Source organism: Apteryx rowi, unplaced genomic scaffold, assembly GCF_003343035.1.
Source record: "Apteryx rowi isolate R43461 unplaced genomic scaffold, aptRow1 scaffold_378, whole genome shotgun sequence".
Classification (NCBI taxonomy): domain Eukaryota; kingdom Metazoa; phylum Chordata; class Aves; order Apterygiformes; family Apterygidae; genus Apteryx; species Apteryx rowi.
The window spans coordinates 218,707-238,617 of NW_020450285.1; the positions used below are offsets into that span (position 1 = coordinate 218,707).

The window sequence follows — 19,911 nt, forward strand, 5'->3', positions numbered from 1 at the left end:
TCTGTTGCAACGTATGTTTATCCGTGTGTCTGGGAAGGCTGGGGTTTCACCTGGCATTCTTTTGCATCARTATTCAGTTAGCCTTAAGTAATTGTGCAATTTATAGCTTCGGTTGTGTTTCCTTTACGTTTATGTTGCAGCCCTGATAGGAGCATTTTCAAAATTCAAGAAAACTTGTGCTACTGTTGCTTTCAGCATTTATAATATACCCGAATGCCATATTTACTGTGCAGGAATCTCCGAAGAACTGTGCATATGTGAAGAAATCTATAGCCATGTTCCACTTAATCTATCATACTCATTCAACTAAAACATGTGCTGTTTTGAGAAACACTATGTTTAAAAATGATTCTGGCAAATACCAAGCTAGTTAGAATTTATTTTCCCACAGATTACAGAGGGTCTGTCATATTTGTTCACCACCCTTTCTGTGCCCTTCGTGTCCTTCAAGGATTTCTGAAGATTTGCTCTCCAATCCCTACTCTTACTGTCCTCTTCATTATTTTTAGGGTGCTCTTTTTCCGGTGACTTTACCTCATAAAAAAGGCCTGTAGTCCAGATGTAAATATTATTTCTTGACTCAAGATTTTTGGAGAGCAAAGTTATATGTTACCTCATGATTTCTGCAAATCTCCCATGGTCATAAATGTGAAAGGACTCAGACCTACATTCTGGGAAAGTTTAATTTTGATACTCCTATAAGGCTTGCGCGTCGTAACAGCACCAGGCTGGGCTGGGGCCTGCTGTTCTTAGGTAACAGGCAATGTGATTCCATTGGTCATAAAAAGTTTCGTTATCAACAGCTGTGATGTTCTGATCAAAATTGAACGGTGTCTCTATTTTCAGTTTGTAGGCTGCATCATAAGTAACTATAGATTAATATAAGACAGAAAGCCAAACTTTTTTGTGTATAGCCATGGAGTGGTTCTAGGGAATGGTGTGTCTCATCGTGTTTCCTGAGGGGAATGAAAATACATCAAGAAGTAGATGGCCAGAATCTGTGACAGTAGATGCTATCATCTTTGTGATAAAAAATTGAATGGACAGGCCTTAGCTAATGGTGAAATAAAGATAAGAACGTAAGAGTATTAGATTCTGGATCATCACACTCATCTCTCTGCTCTTGGAGGTAGCCACGTCTTATATGCTCCTTAACAAACTCCTGAATTGATATTTACTGCATGTACCTAATTAAGTAGAAATAATAAAGTAGTATAATTTGCTTCCTCTGTTACAATTAAATATATTTATAATCTTCTGCTATGAGAACCAGTTTTAATTAGAGTCTTAACTTTAATTAACTATAATAGCAAATGGGCAAAACAGGAAATTTATTTCATACATGTAAAATACATCAATGTGGGGAAAATCCATTGGAAATGGATTATACTGAAAATCTAGAGCTCTCCATCAGAGACATGCTACACTCCAGTGAGCAATACAAAAGTGCTCTATTTCAGCCTGTAATAAGTTCTACTCCAGAAGATGAGCTACCGTCTAGAGAATGTATGGGCTTGATTTCTCATTTAAGCAATCATTTACTTCTAAACACAGGCAAGGAAAGAGGAAATGCCACTGGACAAACGGACTAATTCTAAGTGTTCTTTACTGGCAATGATTACTCTTTGTTTTAGTAAATCATCCTGAATGTATTGGTGGAATAGAAACTTACTCGTTTTATATTATTTGAAAGATGAAAGATGGAGATTTTAATGAATGAAGTTTTTGACTGGTTTGTGAGAAGCTGGTTTGTCAGTTTAAACTGAACTTTGCCTCTCAGGCAAGAATAATGGCCTTGATCCAGTTGAACTCAAAGGGTTCCTTTTCCTTTTAGTGTATTAGGATCCAGTGCTAGCACAATCATGTTTTATACTGAATACATTTTGCAGATATGTATTTTAAATTAATCATATCATTGTTGATATTTAATTAAAATAAGATCTGATGGTCTATATTGAATGTATCTATTTTTTTCAGAGAGTTTTGGAAATTATTGCAGTATTTTGGTATGCACTGAGTTTATTGTCTATTCAAATAAATTAATTTAAATATAAATATTTAAATGTAAATTATATTTAATAGTAAATGCTTGCTGCACAGATTGTGTGGGAAGTAGTAGTTCAAGACTAAATACCAAGATCTGGCATTCGCTTCAATACTGATCAATAGAATGGTTTCTGCATTTCAGATTATTCTGCTACTGCAATTCAATGATTAGCTTATTCAGAATTGAGAGGCCCCAGGGGAGCTAAAAATGTGGGAAAACCTGTTTCCTATGAATAAAAATTAGTTGTGAGAGACTACATTCTAAAAAATCTAAAACCTTGAATAAAATATTAGCCAGATCTAAGTAATAATATTCCTTTTTTTATGTATATGTGTTTAAATGCAAAACATTTACTGTGCAAACCAGTTCTGATGAACTGCTTTAACCCCTTGATGACTCTAATGTATTTCAGGTACTTTTATAAACTTCAGGTTTTTGTTTTTGTTTTTGTTTTTGTTTTTTTTTAACAGTGTATGTTAATCTTCCCTTACAAAAGTATACAAATACAGTAATCCTTATGAAAAATAGAAATATTAAGTAGTCTGTATGTTAATCTTCCCTTACAAAAGTATACAAATACAGTAATCCTTATGAAAAATAGAAATATTAAGTAGTCTAAAAAGTGTATGAGCTTATTTATCGGTAAGGTTTGATGGTTGCCAACCACTGAGAATGAACGATTCTTAAAGAGGCATTAAAAACATTAAAGCAAACAATATTATAATTAATGATTTAAATCAAGGTTTTCTTCTACTTACAGATTTAAATCACAATTAAAATGGATTATTTACATGATTTGAGTTAAATAATTTCAACCTGACTGTTATACTGACTAATCATAACAATTTTTGTTCATCAATGAAATGGAAGTAAATGGATGCAAATATAAGTATAATGGATGTGAGAATTTTTAAATGCAACTTTAAGGCTATATATGTATATATAACCTTTGAACTTGGCAGTTTTCCAGTTACAGTTACAGTTGTTCAATGCTTACATTTCTGGCTGTGGATATAATAAAACTTTCTTATTTACAGCACTTTTTAGAACAATCCTACCTAAAAATACATGATTCAGAATCAGATTCTTTAGTGTTACCAAACACAGCTATTTGGGACTAAATGAGATTTTAGAGTCAACGAGTGTTATGACCAGTTTAGGTTGGAAGGGGCATTTGAAGGTCACCTGGTCCAACTCCCTAAGGGCCAGCTTAGATCAGGTTGCTTGAGTCCCTGTCCAGTAGAATTTTGAAAATCTTCGACAACAGAGTTTCCACAACACTTCTGGGCAGCCTAACCCAAAGTTTCATTTCATGGAGAAAAAAATCTTTCTAAATTTCTATTTGGTATTTGGTATTGGTAAATTTCTATTTGGTATTTCCCATGTTCCAGTTTGTGTCTGTTGCATCTCATCCTGTCACCATGCACCTTCAAGAAGAGTCTGGCTCAATCTTCTCTGTACCCTCTGAACAGGTAGTTGCAGACAGCAATAAGGTTTCCTCTTTGCTTTCTCTTCTCCAGGCTGAACAAKCCCAGCTGTTTCAGCCTCTCCTCATATGTCCTGTGCTCCAGCCCCCGACCAGCTTGGTGGCCTCAGCTGGACTCACTCCACTAGCTGCATGTCTCTCTTGCACTGAGGAGCCCAGCACTGGACACAGCACTCCAGATGTGGCCTTGCCAGGGCTGAGTAGAGGGGGAGGATCACTTCCCTCAACCTGCTGGCAACACTCTGCCTAGTGAAGCCCAGTACGCAGTTTACTGCCTTTGCCAAAAGAACACAATCACGGAATCACAGAATGGTTGAGGTTGGAAGGGACCTCTGGAGATCATCTAGTCCAACCCCCCTGCTCAAGCAGGGTCACCTAGAGCACGTTGCACAGGATCACGTCCAGGTGGGTTTTGAATATCTCCAGAGAAGGAGACTCCACAATCTCTCTGGGCAGCCTGTTCCAGTGCTCTGTCACCCTCACAGTGAAGCAGTTTTTCCTCATGTTCGGACAGAACTTCCTGTGTTTCAGTTTGTGCCCATTGCCTCTTGTCCTGTCACTGGGCATTGCTGAAAAGAGTCTGGCCCCATCCTCTTGACACCCTCCCTTCTGATACTTAAACATTTATAAGACCCCACCTCGGTCTTCTCTTCTCCCGGCTGAACAGGCCCAGCTCTCCCAGCCTTTCCTCATAAGAGAGATGCTCCAGGCCCTTCATCAACTTAGTAGCCCTCTTCTGGACTTGCTCCAGTAGCTCCATGTCTCTCTTGTATTGGGGAGCTCAGAACTAGACACAGTACTCCAGGTGTGGCCTCACCAGGGCTGAGGAGAGGTGAAGGATCACCTCCCTCAACCTGCTGGCAATGCTCCTCCTAATGCAGCCCAGAACACCACTGGCCTTCTTTGCCACAGGGGCACATTGCTGCCTCATGGTCAACTTGTTGTCCACCAGCACCCCCAGGGTCTTCTCTGCAGAGCTGCTTTCCAGCCAGTTGGCCCCCAGCCTGTCCTGGTGCATGGGGTTATTCCTCCTGAGGTGCAGGACCCTGCACTTGCCTTTGTTGAACTTCATGAGGTTCCTCTCTGTCCATCTSTCCAGCCTGTTGAGGTCCCTCTGAATGGCAGCACAGCCCTCTGGTGTATCAAYCACTCCTCCCAGTTTTGTTTCATCTGCAAACTTGCTGAGGGTGCACTCTGTCCCTTCATCCAGGTCACTGATGAAAAAGTTGAACAGGATTGGACCCAGCATAGACCCCTGAGGGACGCTGCTAGCTACAGGTTTCCAACTAGATGTTGTGCCACTGATCACAACCCTCTGAGCTCTGCCATTCAGCCAGTTTTCARTCCACCTCACTGTCCACTCATCTAGCCTGCACTTYCTGAGCTTACCAGCAATGCTGGTTCCTRTTCAACCTGAGGACCCCCAGACCCTGCTTGCAAAGCTGCTTTCTAGCCAGTCGGCCCAGCCTCTTGCATGGAATTTATCCATGCCCTGTTCAGGACTTTCCGTTTGCCTTTGATGAGCTTCAGGAGTTTCCCACCAGCCGATTTCTCCAGCCTATCCATGTCCCCAGAATAGCAACCTCTAGGGTATCGACTGTTCCCCCTGCTGATATCCTCTGGGAACTTGTTCACTCATCATCCAGGTCATTAATAAAGACATTAAACAATATTGGCTCCAGTATTGTTCTCTGAGGAACACCATTGGTAATTGGCTGCCAGTCGGGCTTTGTGCTACTGATTGCCACCTTTGAGCCCAAAGGTCCTGTCAATGTTCCACTCACCTTATCATGTACCTCTCCAAACCATATCCTGCCAATTTACCTGTCTTTACACTGTGGGGGATCATGCTGAAGGCCTTGCTAAAGTCAAGGTAAACAACATCCACTGCTCTCCCTGAGTGCAGGGAGCCCATCATCTCATCACAGAAGGCAGTCAGGTTGGTCACACATGATTTGTCCTTGGTAAATCAATACTGGCTGTTCGCAGTTGACATTTTGTCCTTCATGTACTGGAAGTGTCTTCTAAGAGAATTTGCTCCACAGACTTCCTAGGGATGGAGATGAGTGCTGTGTTTACCTTTTCTGTAGTCATCAGGAACCTCTCCCAGTTGCTATGCACTTTCAAAGGTGGTTGAGAGCAACCTCCCAGTGACATCTGCCAACTCCCTCTGTACCCTTGGATGCAGGATTTGGGGATTGTGGATCCAGCTGGCTTACATGTTGCCCAGCTTAGTCTTCCTCTAATGTAGGTAATGCTTCACTCTGCTACTAGGCTTGGGGTCCTTTGCAGTCTGGGGACAGGCTTTAACAGTAAAAAAAAGAGACAAAGCATTGAGTACCTCAGTCTTATCCATGTGCATGATCACTTTGTCCCCTGGCCTGTTGAGTAGTGGGCCCACATTTTCCTTAGACTTCCTTTTGCTGATAGTATATTTTTAGAAGCCCTCTTGCTGCCCTTCACATCCTTTGCTGCTTTTAATTCCAGCCGAACTTTAGCTTTCCTAGCTCCATTCCTGGATGCACAGACATTGTCCCTATGTTGCTCCCAAAAGACAGCATCAGAAGGTATGGATAAGCAGTAGAAAGGTGTTATTATCACTAGAGTTGGGAAGATACAGGGAATTTAGGCTATTTATGTTAGGCTAACTTAAACACAACATGGCTAATGTTATGTTAATGATGCTAACCATCCTATAGTCAGTATATAATCTAAGAAGTGATGAAGTTCCTCCTGTGAATCATTGCCTAATGGTGTGCTTGCCTTTACTGACTGTAAGGGTTAGAGGAATTACCTCATTAAACTGAACTTAATCTTTGTGCACTTTCCCTGATATATAGGAGATGCAAGATGGCTTTGTGGATAGTAAATATTAGCAGGAGGAGCATTCATGTACACAGCTGCAACACGAGGCAAAAATGGCAGAGAAACTGATGGAGTGAGCAGTGAGTGAGATAAGTACAAGACCATGATACCAGTTGGAGCAAAACAAGTATTTTTAAAAAAAGGGTTGTTTGGGTCTTTAGAATGAATCAGAGTGACAGAGGGAGTAGAGAGTGTGCATCCTCTGGGGATTTCAGTGGTGAGAGATGTTGCAATGACTTTTATTAGGTGGTTGTCATGACATCTTGAAGACTAAAGAGACCACCAAGAGGAAAATTGCAGTAGCATGATGAGAGTGAGTAGAAGCACAGATAAGGCACTTGTAGCAGTTGGTATGCTGGCATATGTTTATGTTAACTATAATCTCTCAAAAACTTTCCTTTGCTAAGAGTAAGAAATGGATTAAAGATTAATTCATGATGGACACTTGTTAACTTTAGTCATGGCCTGCTTCTGCTGCCAGTCGAGTCAGCTGCAAAACTCACGCTAAGTAAACATTAACACCTACAATGGCTTTTACTTGAGCAGAGTAAATTCTTAATGAAGTAAGGAAAGAGTTAATATACTGCAAGTGGTGGCATAGTTTCAGAACTGACCAGGATATAATAGAATTTTTACTTTAATTTCATTAACTGAACTGAAAACACAAACTTATGTAATTTGTGATTTACCTGCTCTGTAACCTGTTGCGCTATTACTTTTCAATTGTAAATTCTATGACTCCATGGTAAACACAGAAAAGAAATAAATTTAATTTGGGTAATAAAACTTTCATTCTGTTTTTGAGGTAGCACTTACGTTTGATATAAAATAACTTGTTTAACATGAAACTGAGCAACTGATAGTCTGGAAAAAAAAAAAAAAGTAGATTGTTTATTCACATCCAGAGACAAATTGCATGGTGACTTCTCAGGCAGAGATGGATGTTTTCACCCTTTGCTACCCTGGCTTGCTTAACTCTGTGGAATTCACACYACATTATATCTCCTACTGCGAAAGAAGTAGGAAAATGAAATATGGGAAATAAGTTGTTGACTATATAATATCAAAGCAATCAAAAATGATGCAAGCACAGTTATAGCTACATGTAACTATAATACATAATAAAAAGTTGAATTATTTGGTATTTTGTAGCAAATAGGTTTTTTTAAATGGTTATTAGAGCAACTTTTCTTCTTCTGTCAAACATAACACAAAATGCCAGCAGGACAGTGTTTAGTTTTAAGTGCAAATTTACTTTGAAAGCAAGCTGGTTTTATTAGCAATAAATATAAATCTTATGAACTGTAGAACCGTAGCTCAGAAAAAAACTTGTGTGTTCTTTATTGTTATATGTATCCTAGTTTTCCTGTATTCATGTGCTGAATCTTGTAATCTTGCTATATTTGTCTGTGCTGATATTAAAACTGTTCTTCTTAATCACTTTTAAAAGTCACATTTCTTATCTGTATTTCATCTAAAGTGCTGTTTTTGACCAAACCATGCTTTATTCTTTGTACTTTTTTAAGGTTGCCCCCTCTAATGCTTTTAATAACTTCTTGCATTTATACACTCAACTATGGAATGGAAAAAGGGTAAAAAGCATCAAAGAAAGAATATTAGCAGTCATTAAAATGCTGTATACAAAAACAATAGTTAAAAAATTTGAAATATCTTACAACAATCTAAACCAAGTACACTTTTCTAAATAGCTCTTAAAAAAAGCAGTGGCAATCCACAATTCAGTGAACTGTCAGGACATCACATTTGTAAAAAGTCTTTAAAACAGTACTGTCAGTCTCAGTTTTTGATATCTGTTTTATATAAACTTGTTCTATTACAATAGAGAACCTTAAATTTGTATAAAACTCTAAAAATAAATCATGTTTAAGTAAATTTGGTAGATGCATACATGTAATAGATGTATAAGATCCAATCCAATAAGATCCCAGATCCCAAAAAGCAATTAGAATTGAGGGTTTTTTTGGTAACTCTAGTTCATTTCACTATAAAAAATGTATTTTTTTCCCAAGCATTGCAGAATTTTGATACTCAAGGACAATGGCGAGTGAGATTCAGTTCTAGATTAAAACATCTAAATTTAGGTATCTGCATGTATGTGTTGACGTGTGTCAGTTTGTGGGGGTGGGCACAGCTTCATTGCCTAAACATGACACTTACTTCCATTGAAGGTGCCCTGGAACATCCAAGACAGGGCTGACAAATACACCAGATACGCAGAAAACTTATGCTTTTCCAGCAGCATCCTGGGCTGTATCAACTGGAGTGTAGTTGGTAAATCTAGGGAAGTGATTATACCCCTTTACTTGGCTTTTATTAGACTGCATCTGAAATAATGCGTCCAGTTTTGAGGTCTTCAATACAAGACATTGATAAAATGGAGCAAGTTCAGTGGAGGGTCACTGAGATGATTGGAGCTGGAGCACTTGCCCTATGAGGAAAGACGGGGAGAGCTGGGCTTGTTCAGCCTGGAGCATAGACAGCTTTGGGGACACCTTACAGCAGCCCACCAGTGCCTACAGGGAGGTCTTTGAGGAGACAGAGCCAGGCTCTTCACAGTGGTGCATGGTAGGAGGACAAAAGACACCAGGCATAAGTTGAAATATGAGAAGTGGACACTGGATATAAGGAAAATTTTTTTCTCTGTGGGGACAGTCCTGCAGTGGCACAGGTTGCCCAGAGAGGCTGTGCAGTCTTCATCCTTGGAGKTTTTCAAGACCTGACTATATAAAGCCCTGAGCAACCTGGTCTGCTCTCATGGGTGACCCTGCTGTGAGAAGGAGATTGGATGGGAGACCTGCTGAGGTATCTTCTAACCTGAATTATTCTGTGTTTCTGGAACAGTAACCGGAGCTCAATAGCAATACCCTAGTGAGCTCAAGCTGCCTGAGTCACCCTCCCAGATGTCTATTATGGTCAATATAGAATAAGTCAATACAGTCAAAAGAGTTAAGAGGACTTTTTGGCTCACTTTAGACTACACACTGTGTAAACTGGAGACATTTCTGGAAAATAAAAAGAAAGATTTTTTTTATTTTACTTTATTCATAAGGAAACCTGAAAGAATTTGATGAAGAAAATGTGTTGGGGATGCTCAACTAGATAAACGTTTTCTGTCAAAATGTTATGATTTTATGTGGCTCCTCTTTTTCAAGGAGCTGCAAGACTCAAGAAGCATGAAGCCCGATTAAAATCCTTGACCACAGGGTTTACTTCACTGAATATTTAAGCCATTTATGTTTAGGGAACCAACTTCGTTATTTTTTGTAAAGATGTTTTGATTCACATTTCAAAGGATTTGTTTTTTCTGACTGTGTCATTTAAATATTTAAATTTATATTCATTATTAAGTATTATTTAATGAACAAAATACTGCCTTTGGTTATTATTTTGTGGGAAATATTGAAAATACTGAAGTATATGTGAGCATATGTATGTAAAGAATCATTAAGCAACCATTCAAAAAGAAAAAAGATGAAGTTGTAGTGAATATTGTGTAGTTTCGCAGAGTAATTCTAGGAGAAAAAATGATTTGCAGTTGAATTTCTGGGATCCTAGTTGACTGAGTGATGAATTAGATTTTCTTCTTGTTAAAGAGAATGTAGCGTATTTTATGCTGAAAAACCACTGCGGATAATTCAGCTATCCTCAGCAAATTTAGTATGAACAACCTCTGTTGAAATGGTTCATTTTATGTTTTAATAATCAAGGTGATTGAGAAGTGAATGAGTGTTCAGTAGGAGAAACAGAAGAGTAATTCACATTTCAGAGATATAAAGCAAGAATTGGCAAGATTTAGTAGCAAGCCACTAAGTGGAAGGATTAATACGATATCAGGGCTGTGAACTGTAATAATTAAAAGGGTGGTGGAGACGAGAGGTAGCAAATGTCATACAATTGTAGGAAATATGCTTTTATGATGTAGATTTAATTTGTAGCTGAAAATTTAGCTATAGATGTCAAAAAACATCAGCAAGGGGAAGAGAAGAAACATGAGCCAAAACGTAGGTTAGATAATTGTTGTAGTGATGACAATAAGAATAATACGAACAAGCAAAGTCAGCCAGCCTGATTTTCTGAAACAGTTGTGAATTTAAAGAATTTCCATGTTCTTGTGGCCTGTTGTGCAATCCATCATCCCTCACAGGTGATTGCTGACTCTTTCCCACCATGACTTGTCTTCAGTCTGAGCTTTGGTTTATCTCAGGKACTTAGCACCAAAATACACCAAGTAAAGAGCTTCCTGAGGAGGTGATGGGCAAAAGGGCCACCTGAGGACACCTGCACTAGTGTGGGGTCACTGAGACAGATTCTCCTACCAGCTGGGAACGTGGGCTATTCTCACTGCTATGTGCTGTTGATACTGACTGTCTTTGGACTGAGGCAATCATTGCATGTGTTTCATTTCATTACTAATTTCAAGGCCATCTTTGTATTTAAAATTTGTATTTAGACARTAAACTTGAGATCTGAAGTTCACTTTTGATACACAGCTGTTCCAGTGAAGTCCTTCAAAATACCTTTGTTAGATCTGGGAAAGATATTTTTAGAAAATAGTACATTAATCCAGAAAAAAAGGTAGTATCACACTTCCTGAAGAGATTCTCAAACTTTGCTGAATGATTTGTGGTGAAAATACTCTTTTTCTAACCAGAAGGTGAGATCTTAGCATGTAAAATTTTTCTAAAGTTATCTTCCTTTGCAGATTGTAGTAAGAATTGCTTTTTTCATGAAGTGACTGTATCAGAGGGAAGTGTGGGACATGAAATGATGATGTGAAGGTGAAAAGTATAGGTAGATAGAAMAGTACTAGAAAAATAGAGAAGGATCTCTGTATAAACCTGAGAAAGAGCCTTACCCGTAAAACTGTTACTCTACCTGCTTACCCTGCAATAATGTAAAGCAGCATCCAGTTCAGTTCACTAAATTATGCAAAAGCTGTGGAGGAGGAAATAAGGAAAAAGGTGTAGTCTTAACCTATGATTTAGCTGTTTTTTTGTTGAAATAAGATATAGTTAACTATTGGTTCAGACCTGTGTAGCAATAGCAGTTACAAAGTGCAGCAAAGTCAGGGTTTCTGGTCTCCCTACTTCATTAAAAAGCTGCAGCAGATAAATGATAGTAAATGTTGTTATTAATTATTATTTAAAATGCACATACCCTGGCATACAATAAATTAATTCCCTTATTTTTTCTATTTCCACACAGCCGAAGCAATGAGAACAGACTAGCACTACGGCGACAGACCATTCTCCGGGAGAAGGGGAGGAGGCAGGCCAGTCGAGGGCCGGCATATATGTTTAATGACCGCTCAACAAGTCTTTCTCTTGAAGAGGAGCGCTTTTTGGATGCAGCAGAATATGGAAATATTCCAGTGATTCGTAAAATGCTGGAAGAATGCTCCTCACTCAATGTAAACTGTGTGGACTATATGGGGCAGAACGCCTTGCAGCTGGCAGTTGCCAATGAGCACTTGGAGATCACAGAACTTCTGCTGAAGAAGGAGAACCTGTCTCGGGTTGGGGATGCCTTGCTTTTGGCTATTAGCAAAGGTTACGTTCGGATAGTAGAAGCCATCCTAAATCACCCCGCATTTGCTGAAGGCAAGAGGCTTGCATTAAGTCCTAGTCAGTCGGAGCTCCAGCATGATGACTTCTATGCATATGATGAAGATGGAACACGATTTTCCCATGATGTTACACCAATCATTCTGGCTGCTCACTGCCATGAGTATGAGATTGTCCACACTCTGCTGAGGAAAGGTGCTCGGATCGATAGGCCACATGACTATTTCTGCAAGTGCAGTGAATGCAATCAGAAGCAAAAGCATGACTCTTTCAGCCATTCTAGGTCCAGAATCAATGCCTACAAAGGTCTGGCCAGCCCTGCTTATCTGTCTTTGTCCAGTGAAGACCCAGTAATGACTGCCTTAGAACTCAGCAATGAGTTGGCRGTGCTTGCCAACATTGAAAAAGAATTTAAGGTGAGTAGAGGGATACCAGCTCTGACAGGCACAGAGTTATAAAGTTCAATTAAAGGTCTTTCTTCTGTTCCCTGGACAGTAAGAGATCAGCATTATCTTCATACATTAGCAAGATAATGTGGATAAACGTGTATTTGCTTAATGAATGGAGGATTTAAATCTCTGGGAACTTATTGCTGTGTGCTGATTGTAATTTGTGCCGCATAGGTAGAAGGTGCCAGTGAACTCATTTTCCATTTCCTGTCAGGCAGCATAGTAAAGGAGGCAGAACCTGAACTTCAACCCTGTGGCTAGTGAAGTTCAGTCTGAGCAGCTAGGGGAGAAGCTGGCTCAGTGGAGGGGGAAGCAGAAAAGACTGAAGTGAGACAGTTTGGTCACTTATGCAAGCTAAATTCACAGGGTCACAGAATAACTGGGGTTGCAAGGGACCTCTGGAGATCATCCAGTCCAACTTCTTTGCTCAAGCAGAGTCAACTAGAGCAGTTTGCCCAGGACCATGTCCAGTACAGTCAGGTTTTGAGTATCTCCAAGGTTGGAGACTCCAAAACCACTCTGGGCAACCTGTTCCAATGTTCAACCACCCTCACAGTGAAGAAGTGTTTTCTTGTGTTTACGTGGAACTTCCTGTGTTTCAATGTGTGCCCATTGCCTCTCATTCTGTCAGTGGGCACAACTGAGAAGAGTCTGGCCCTGTCTTCTTTACTCCCTCCCATCAGATATTTATACACATTGATAAGATCCCCCCTGAGCCTTCTTTTCTCCAGGCTGTGCCAGCTGTCTCTCAGCTTTTCTTTTTATGAGAGAAGCTCCAGTCCATTAATCATCTTTGTGGCCCTTCGCAGTACTTGCTCCAGCAGGTCCATGTCTCTCTTGTACTGGAGAGCCCAGCACTGGACACAGCACTCCAAGTGTCGCCTCACCAGTGCTGAGTAGAGGGGGAGGATCACCTCCCTCAACCTGCTGGCAACACTCTTCCTAATGCAGCCCAGGATACCATTGGCCTTCTTTGCCACAAGGGCACATTGCTGGCTCATGGTCAACTTGTCCACCAGCATCCCCAGGGCCTTCTTTGCAAAGCTGCTTTCCAGCCAGTTGGCCCCCAGCCTGTTYTGGTGCATGGGGCTATTCCTTCCCAGATGCAGGACTTGGCATTTCTCTTTGTTGAACTTCATGAGGTTCCTATTGAGGAATTTCTCCAGCCTGTCAAGATCCCTCTGACTGGCAACACAACCATCCAGTGTTTCAGCCACTCCTCCCAGTTTTATATCATCTGCAAACTTGCTGAGGGTGCGTTCAGTCCCATCATCCAGGTCATTAATGAAGATGTTAAAACAGTACTGGACCCAGTATCGACCCCTCAAGAACACCACTAGTGACTGTCCTCCAGCTRGAGTTTCTGCCCCTGATCACAACCCTCTGAGCCCAGCAGTTCAGCCAGTTTTCAGTCCACCTCACTAACCACTTATCTAGCCCATRCTCCATCAGCTTGTCTATGAGGAAGTTGTGGGAGACAGTGTCAAAAGCCTTACTGAAGTTGAGGTAGACAACATCCGCTGCTTTCCCCTCATCACCAAGGCATCTCATTGTAGTAGGCTATCAGGTTGRTTAAGCATGATTTTTCCTTCATTAATCCGTGCTGACTGCTCATGATCACCTTCCTGTTCTTCACGTGTCTGGAAATAGTATCCAGGATTAGTTGTTCCATCACCTTCCCAGGGATCAAGGTGAAGCCTGTAGTTCCCTGGATCCTCCTTTTTGCTCTGCCAGAAGATGGGAGGGACATTTGCTGTCTTTCAGTCCTCAGGAACATCCCCTGCTCACCACAACCTTCAAAGATATTCAAGAGTGTCCTCACAATGTCATTGGCCAGCTCCTTCAGCACTCGTAGGTGCATCAGGTCCCAAGGACTTCCATATGTCCTGTTTGTGGAAGTGTTCCCTAACCTGATCTTCCTTCACCAAGGCTAAGTCTTCCTTGCTCCAGACTTGGACCGTCTGGACCGTGAGGTCAGTGGCAGAAATCCTTATGACTTCTGTGTTTGTATGTACAGTTCAGAGAAGATATTTACACCACATATTCTATTTCCTTCCCTTTAGCAGCTGTTGAAGATACAAACAAAAGGACTTGATTAACTTAAAGGGAAGTAAATTTAGAGCAGAACAGAAAAACATTTTTTATACTTCATAAATGCAGCCTGTTAAATTCACTGCAATGTTGAATTAAATACCATGTCTGATTTGTAGCAACTGTATAACTGCTTTTACCGCAGTTGGAGCCATACAAGTTAAGATTATGATAAGGGTAAATAAAATCATGATCTTCAAATGTCAGCAAGAAGTGTCCTTCAAATGTATGCTGCAGTGCACAATTGGGTAGATGAACTGGGAGCACAGTAGTTTGTCCTTGGTGTCACCAGGATAGGAAATGGGACACACATGAAAAAAGATGGACTTGTTCAGAAAACAGGTTTCTCCAGCCTTCACTTATGTACCATGAGGATGCATGACCTGGCTCATTCCTGTGTGACTTTTAGTTCTTCTTTTGTCTCAGTTTTCTTCTCTAAAATCTCTACTTCCTTCTATCCTAGAAGCTTCTGTCTTAGAAACTCTGCTTCTAGGATAGTGATATATGAAGAATTGCAACAGAGGTTTTGAGACGCTGTCACCCATCAAAAATAGGGGACTAGACAAGAGACCAAACAGCTCCGTATAACTGAGCAAAGATCAGCCAAGGTCTCCTAGGGACAGGCATGCTCTTTAGAGTAGACCAAAACTGAATAGGAACAGTGAGGAACAGGAGCACATGGCAACACAAAAATAGCCAGAAATTTAAGTCTCCATTAATTTAACATTTCATCAGGAGCAGGCAGCTAACGACCTAAGGGTTTTTCTTGAACTTTTTTGTAGGCACTAAAAGCATACGGCGGTTCTGGATAAATATCAAAGACAGGAGTACATTTATACATGCGTTGACGAGTGATAACATTTACACTATTGATGGGTGATAACATTTACAATGTCTAGACAGGATGGGGGCTTGACTGAAAAGTATCTGGCTTAGGTTCAATGCAGACAGTACAAATGTTGTATTTACAGGCAGCAGGAAATGGCCGCGGTTGTCATTTACTGAGTCCAGATTTGTCTTTGTACCTGCAAGCTCATATTCCTACTTGCAGCACTTTATTTAGGAAATTGTTACCCTTAATTTATTTTGGGAGTTTGCTACAATTACGCAGACAGTGTAGTCCCTGTGCAAAAATATGGTTTTGGTTAAAACATATTACATGTGTTAGTGTAATCAAAACAAGTATATTTTTAGTGCATAGGTTGGCTCGTGCATGGTAAATCTTTAGCTCCACCTAGAGTTTACCTGAGCCATTTAAAGTATGTATAACCCTGCCTATATGAAGACTGAATTTGATGGCAATATACTGCTTTAAAATACACATATTTTATAGTCTTGATAGAGTGTTATTTCAAGGGAGCTTGCTAGTGAGTGCATATAGCAGCCTATGATACGGAAGATTCCCAGATCTTTCTCAGAGGCAATGAAAAGGTTTGATGCTGAATATTAGTTGAATTATGACTATCTGGAGAAATTACTTCTTTCCCCTGTCTTATACCAGCAATTAATATTAGAAATAACACTGAACATGAAACTGTGTTTCATGCGAGATAGGAAGTACTGTAATTAGCAGACCACTGTTCTCTGAAATAAACTGTTCTTTGTTTCAAGACTCTGTAGCAGTGTTATCTAGCATTGCATGGCTGTTGCATTTGGTTACAGATATTGTTCTTATTATAAATGCTTTATGGGTAGTGACTTTTTGTTAGGAATAAATACAAGAAAAGTAGAGAATGACTTATGAAGGGAGAATAACTAGACAGATGTGTCAAGCACAGAGTAGGAATATTTCTGTAGCAAGCAAACAACTAATTCAATCTTAGTTGAGTAATTTTGAAATTTGTACGATTTGCTGGAAGCCATTTAATTTAGCTCTGTATCACATGGCTAAATATGCAGCTTTACAAGATTTGAGAGTATATAAATTATTTTTATTTTTTGGGCTTGCGTCAATATTTTCTTTCATTTAAACTGTTTGCCCACCCTAGAGCTAATATCTCTACTATGTCAATAAGGATCTTGATGATATCTGACAAATGCTGTCCGGCAGAGATGTGGTCTGGAGTTTTGAGAGGGACAGTCGTGGCCCCGCACTGTTCACAAAATGCATAAGATTTGCATTTAGTGCAACCCCCCTGCAGCTCTGATGGCAACAAATCTTTTGTTGTATAGTGGGATGGGTCGGAAAAAGATAAGTGTAGATATGTTACTGTTTGATGTAAATTAATACCAAAAATTAAGTCTTACAAGTTTGCTTTTCTGACGAGAAGCATAGTCCAAATTATCATCTCTAGGTCTGTTTTTCTGTTTGTTTGCAATTAGCATACAGCCTGCATTACAGAAATCAGGGCCGAACCTTCATTATGTGCATTCTTGCCTCTCTTAGAGAAAAGTTATCATCACATTTTAGCGATGAAGAACTGAGGCACGAAAGGAGTAAGGTGATATTTGTAAAGGGAATAATGTGTGTATCTATATATTAAGATGCCTAAGTGCAACATTTAGGCCTTGCCCAGCAAAATCCTACATCCTTATGCATGGGTACCTCTGATTTTGGTCTTGGCCCCTACAGTTTCCTAACCAGAGGCAGGGCATGGTCTGGAGCACTGCTCTTCCTCATCTGYGTGGTTCAGCTGCTCTGCTGACATGGTCAGAGGGAGGGCGAAGAGCTGATTCAAGATATTGTCGGCTTGGTCAGGACACTAAGACAGGCTGCCGCTCTTCCCGTCCACCGAGGGCGGGTGACTCCTCTCAGAAACCACCGCTGCCACCTCCACCCTCCTCTGGTGCCGGCGTCTTGGTCCCCTGCTTCTTTACCCTCTGCTGCTCTCTCCCCAAATCGTCACCTTCCTTTTGCAGGGTGGGAGCAGCCGGCACTGTTCCCTCGTCCTTGGCATGGCAAAATTTTCCTGTACTGCTGAGGAGCTCTGGACCAGCTTTGTACATGCATAAAATAAAGCTCATGAATATTTGTTTGTGGAATTAAGGGCTGATTCTTCACAGAGCTTCCAAACTGGTAATTAAGACCATGTAGAGAAGTTATTAATTGCAAACCACCTTCTCCAGTCCCTCAGGAATGCTTTTTTAATTCATAAGCATACAACTTGCAGTAAAAGAGAACTCATGCAATTTTCTGTGTGCCTTTGGCAATTAAAAAATATATATATCAAGCCAAACAAACCTATCCTTTTTCCTTGATCCCCTTTAATGATAAGAGACATGCAGGAATTTGCAGGAGGGGAAGGTATCTGGAAGAGAGAGAGACACTGCAGTAGTGAGAAGAGTGTATTAAAATTAATCATTTTTGCTGTCACTACACATTTAAGTAGACCAAGGAAACACGGACAAAAGGTGGTCCATGCAGTAGCCTCTGCAAGCTAAGAGACTTCAGTTCTTCAAAGCTAATTTTCCAGGCTAGACCATATCGCTACCTCCGCCTGTATTAGGACTCTGACAGATCTTCCTGCAGCTGTTTAAGACATTATTGACCTGTCTTCCATGACCTTCTCTAAGAGGATAATTTCTTCATAACAGACTATGTCTCAAGACAGCAAGCAGTAACCTAGAACAGTGACGTGCGTTGTGTCCTACTGACTCTATAATAAATAAAATAAAGGGTGACACCCCTTTCCGGCAGAAGCTGTGGCTGTGGGCGGTGGTGCTGCCCACAGCTCCTCTGCTGTAACCCTTCCGCTGGGGGGCCRTCAGCTCTGCTTGCACCACCGATCGCAGCTGCGGCTGCCTTGCGCAGGAGGGGAGGCCCCTTTACTGGGGCTGCAATTGAGAAAATAAACTGGTGGAGTTTACTGATGAGTTTACTACGTGCTAAAACACACAGTGGTACTGTGCGCAGAATCTAAATTCAAATGGGATGATTCTGCAAAGTGTGAACAGAGGTATCTGGCTGTTTTGGAAGTGCCCATTCAGTATTTGGTTTGGTGAAAAGGAGAACACTCAGAAAAATTTATATTCTCCACTGGAATAAATTAGCATATCTGACTTTTGTTTTGAGAATACCCAAAGGCGTTGAACTCCACTGTGGACGAATAGTCTTCTTCTGTACTATTTTAAAAATCCATTCCATGTTTCAGTCACTAGAGCTGGAAAATAATGCTAAAGACTGTGTGTATGAGTATGCATGTATATATGTATGTATCTCATACCAGAAGATATGGATATTTTGATACATTACAAAACAGTTATGTATGAAGGCCAAATTATTTTGTTGCTCAAAGTATTTAAACATATTTCTTTTTTGTTTGATATCTGAGTGTCAGACATCAGCTTAGAACAGCTCGTAGTGCCTAATTATACAGGGGTACAAGCTTGACTTTGTTTTCCTTTGCCTGGAAGTCCCAAATGGCTACCTTTTCTTTAATTTTGAGGAGAAAGTTTTAGTATTAAAATGCCTGAATGCTAAATATAATCTTATCTAACAGTAGAAAACTGTAAGTCAAACAGAAGATGATATATTAATCTAAAAAAATTTTCTTTCTGCAGTGCCAAGGAGTTAGGATTTTTGTTAGCTCTATACTTCTGAGGACAGGGAAAATGCTTTGCACATGCATAAAATTTACAACTTGTCATGAAATTGTTCATTTTAGTATTTGGCTTCTGTCATCTTTGTAGAGAAACTACATTAAAATTCCTTGTGCTTTTATAACAGGTCAGAGATATCTTGCTTAGATTACATTACTAAAAAAATAAATCACAAACAGGTTTATGCAGACATACTATGGTGTGTATAACTATTTGTCTATGAATGTTTACATTCATCTAAGTGAAGTGAAATGTAGACCTCAGATGCAAGCTGTTAATATGCCTGGGTAGTAAACTGGCATTGTGTTATTGTGGTTAATAAAGAACAAACATGCATGATGTATCCTCTCAGCAAATAAATTAGGATATTCTGTATACTCAAGATAATGATTTGTTTTCCAGAGTGTGTATTGGATGACAGGAAAGAAGTAGTCAAAAGAAGGGACTGAACAAAGACTGAGAATGGGCGAAGGGAGAATGCYATGAAGAACAGATCGGATGAAGGGAAAATGTGTTGCTGTAATAAAAACATTCATAGAAAGTTACTTTGAACAGGAACCTAGAGATTACATAAACAGTCATGGGTGGTTGATTTTTTTTTTCCATCTTTTTGTTTGGGGAAAAGTCTACAATAAATCAATCTTTTTAGGACTTACTAAAATTAATTTAGATCATAAGAATATCAAAAGTCATTGATACGTGTATGAGTGAATCTCTCAGAAGATCTAGGCCTGAAGCAATATGTCTGAGTCTGTAGCTTAGCTTTATATCTGTAGCTATAGCTATAGTTATATCTACATCTATATCTATATCTATATCACAGAATCACAGAATGGTTGAGATTGGAAG

The 19,911-nt window shown here is 40.0% G+C and overlaps 1 protein-coding gene across 2 annotated transcripts in view; it reads left to right on the forward strand.

Annotated features, from left to right (window-relative positions):
• Positions 1 to 19,911, forward strand: part of TRPC6 (transient receptor potential cation channel subfamily C member 6) — a 102,291-nt gene that overhangs the window by 50,621 nt on the left and 31,759 nt on the right. The window contains exon 2 of one of the 2 annotated variants that reach the window (XM_026073786.1): positions 11,625 to 12,399. In XM_026073786.1, the coding sequence (XP_025929571.1) occupies positions 11,713 to 12,399 (687 nt within the window). In that variant the 5' untranslated portion in view covers positions 11,625 to 11,712. Of the gene's footprint in view, positions 1 to 11,624; positions 12,400 to 19,911 lie in introns of those variants that run through there. The other variant, XM_026073784.1, reaches the window with a different exon arrangement.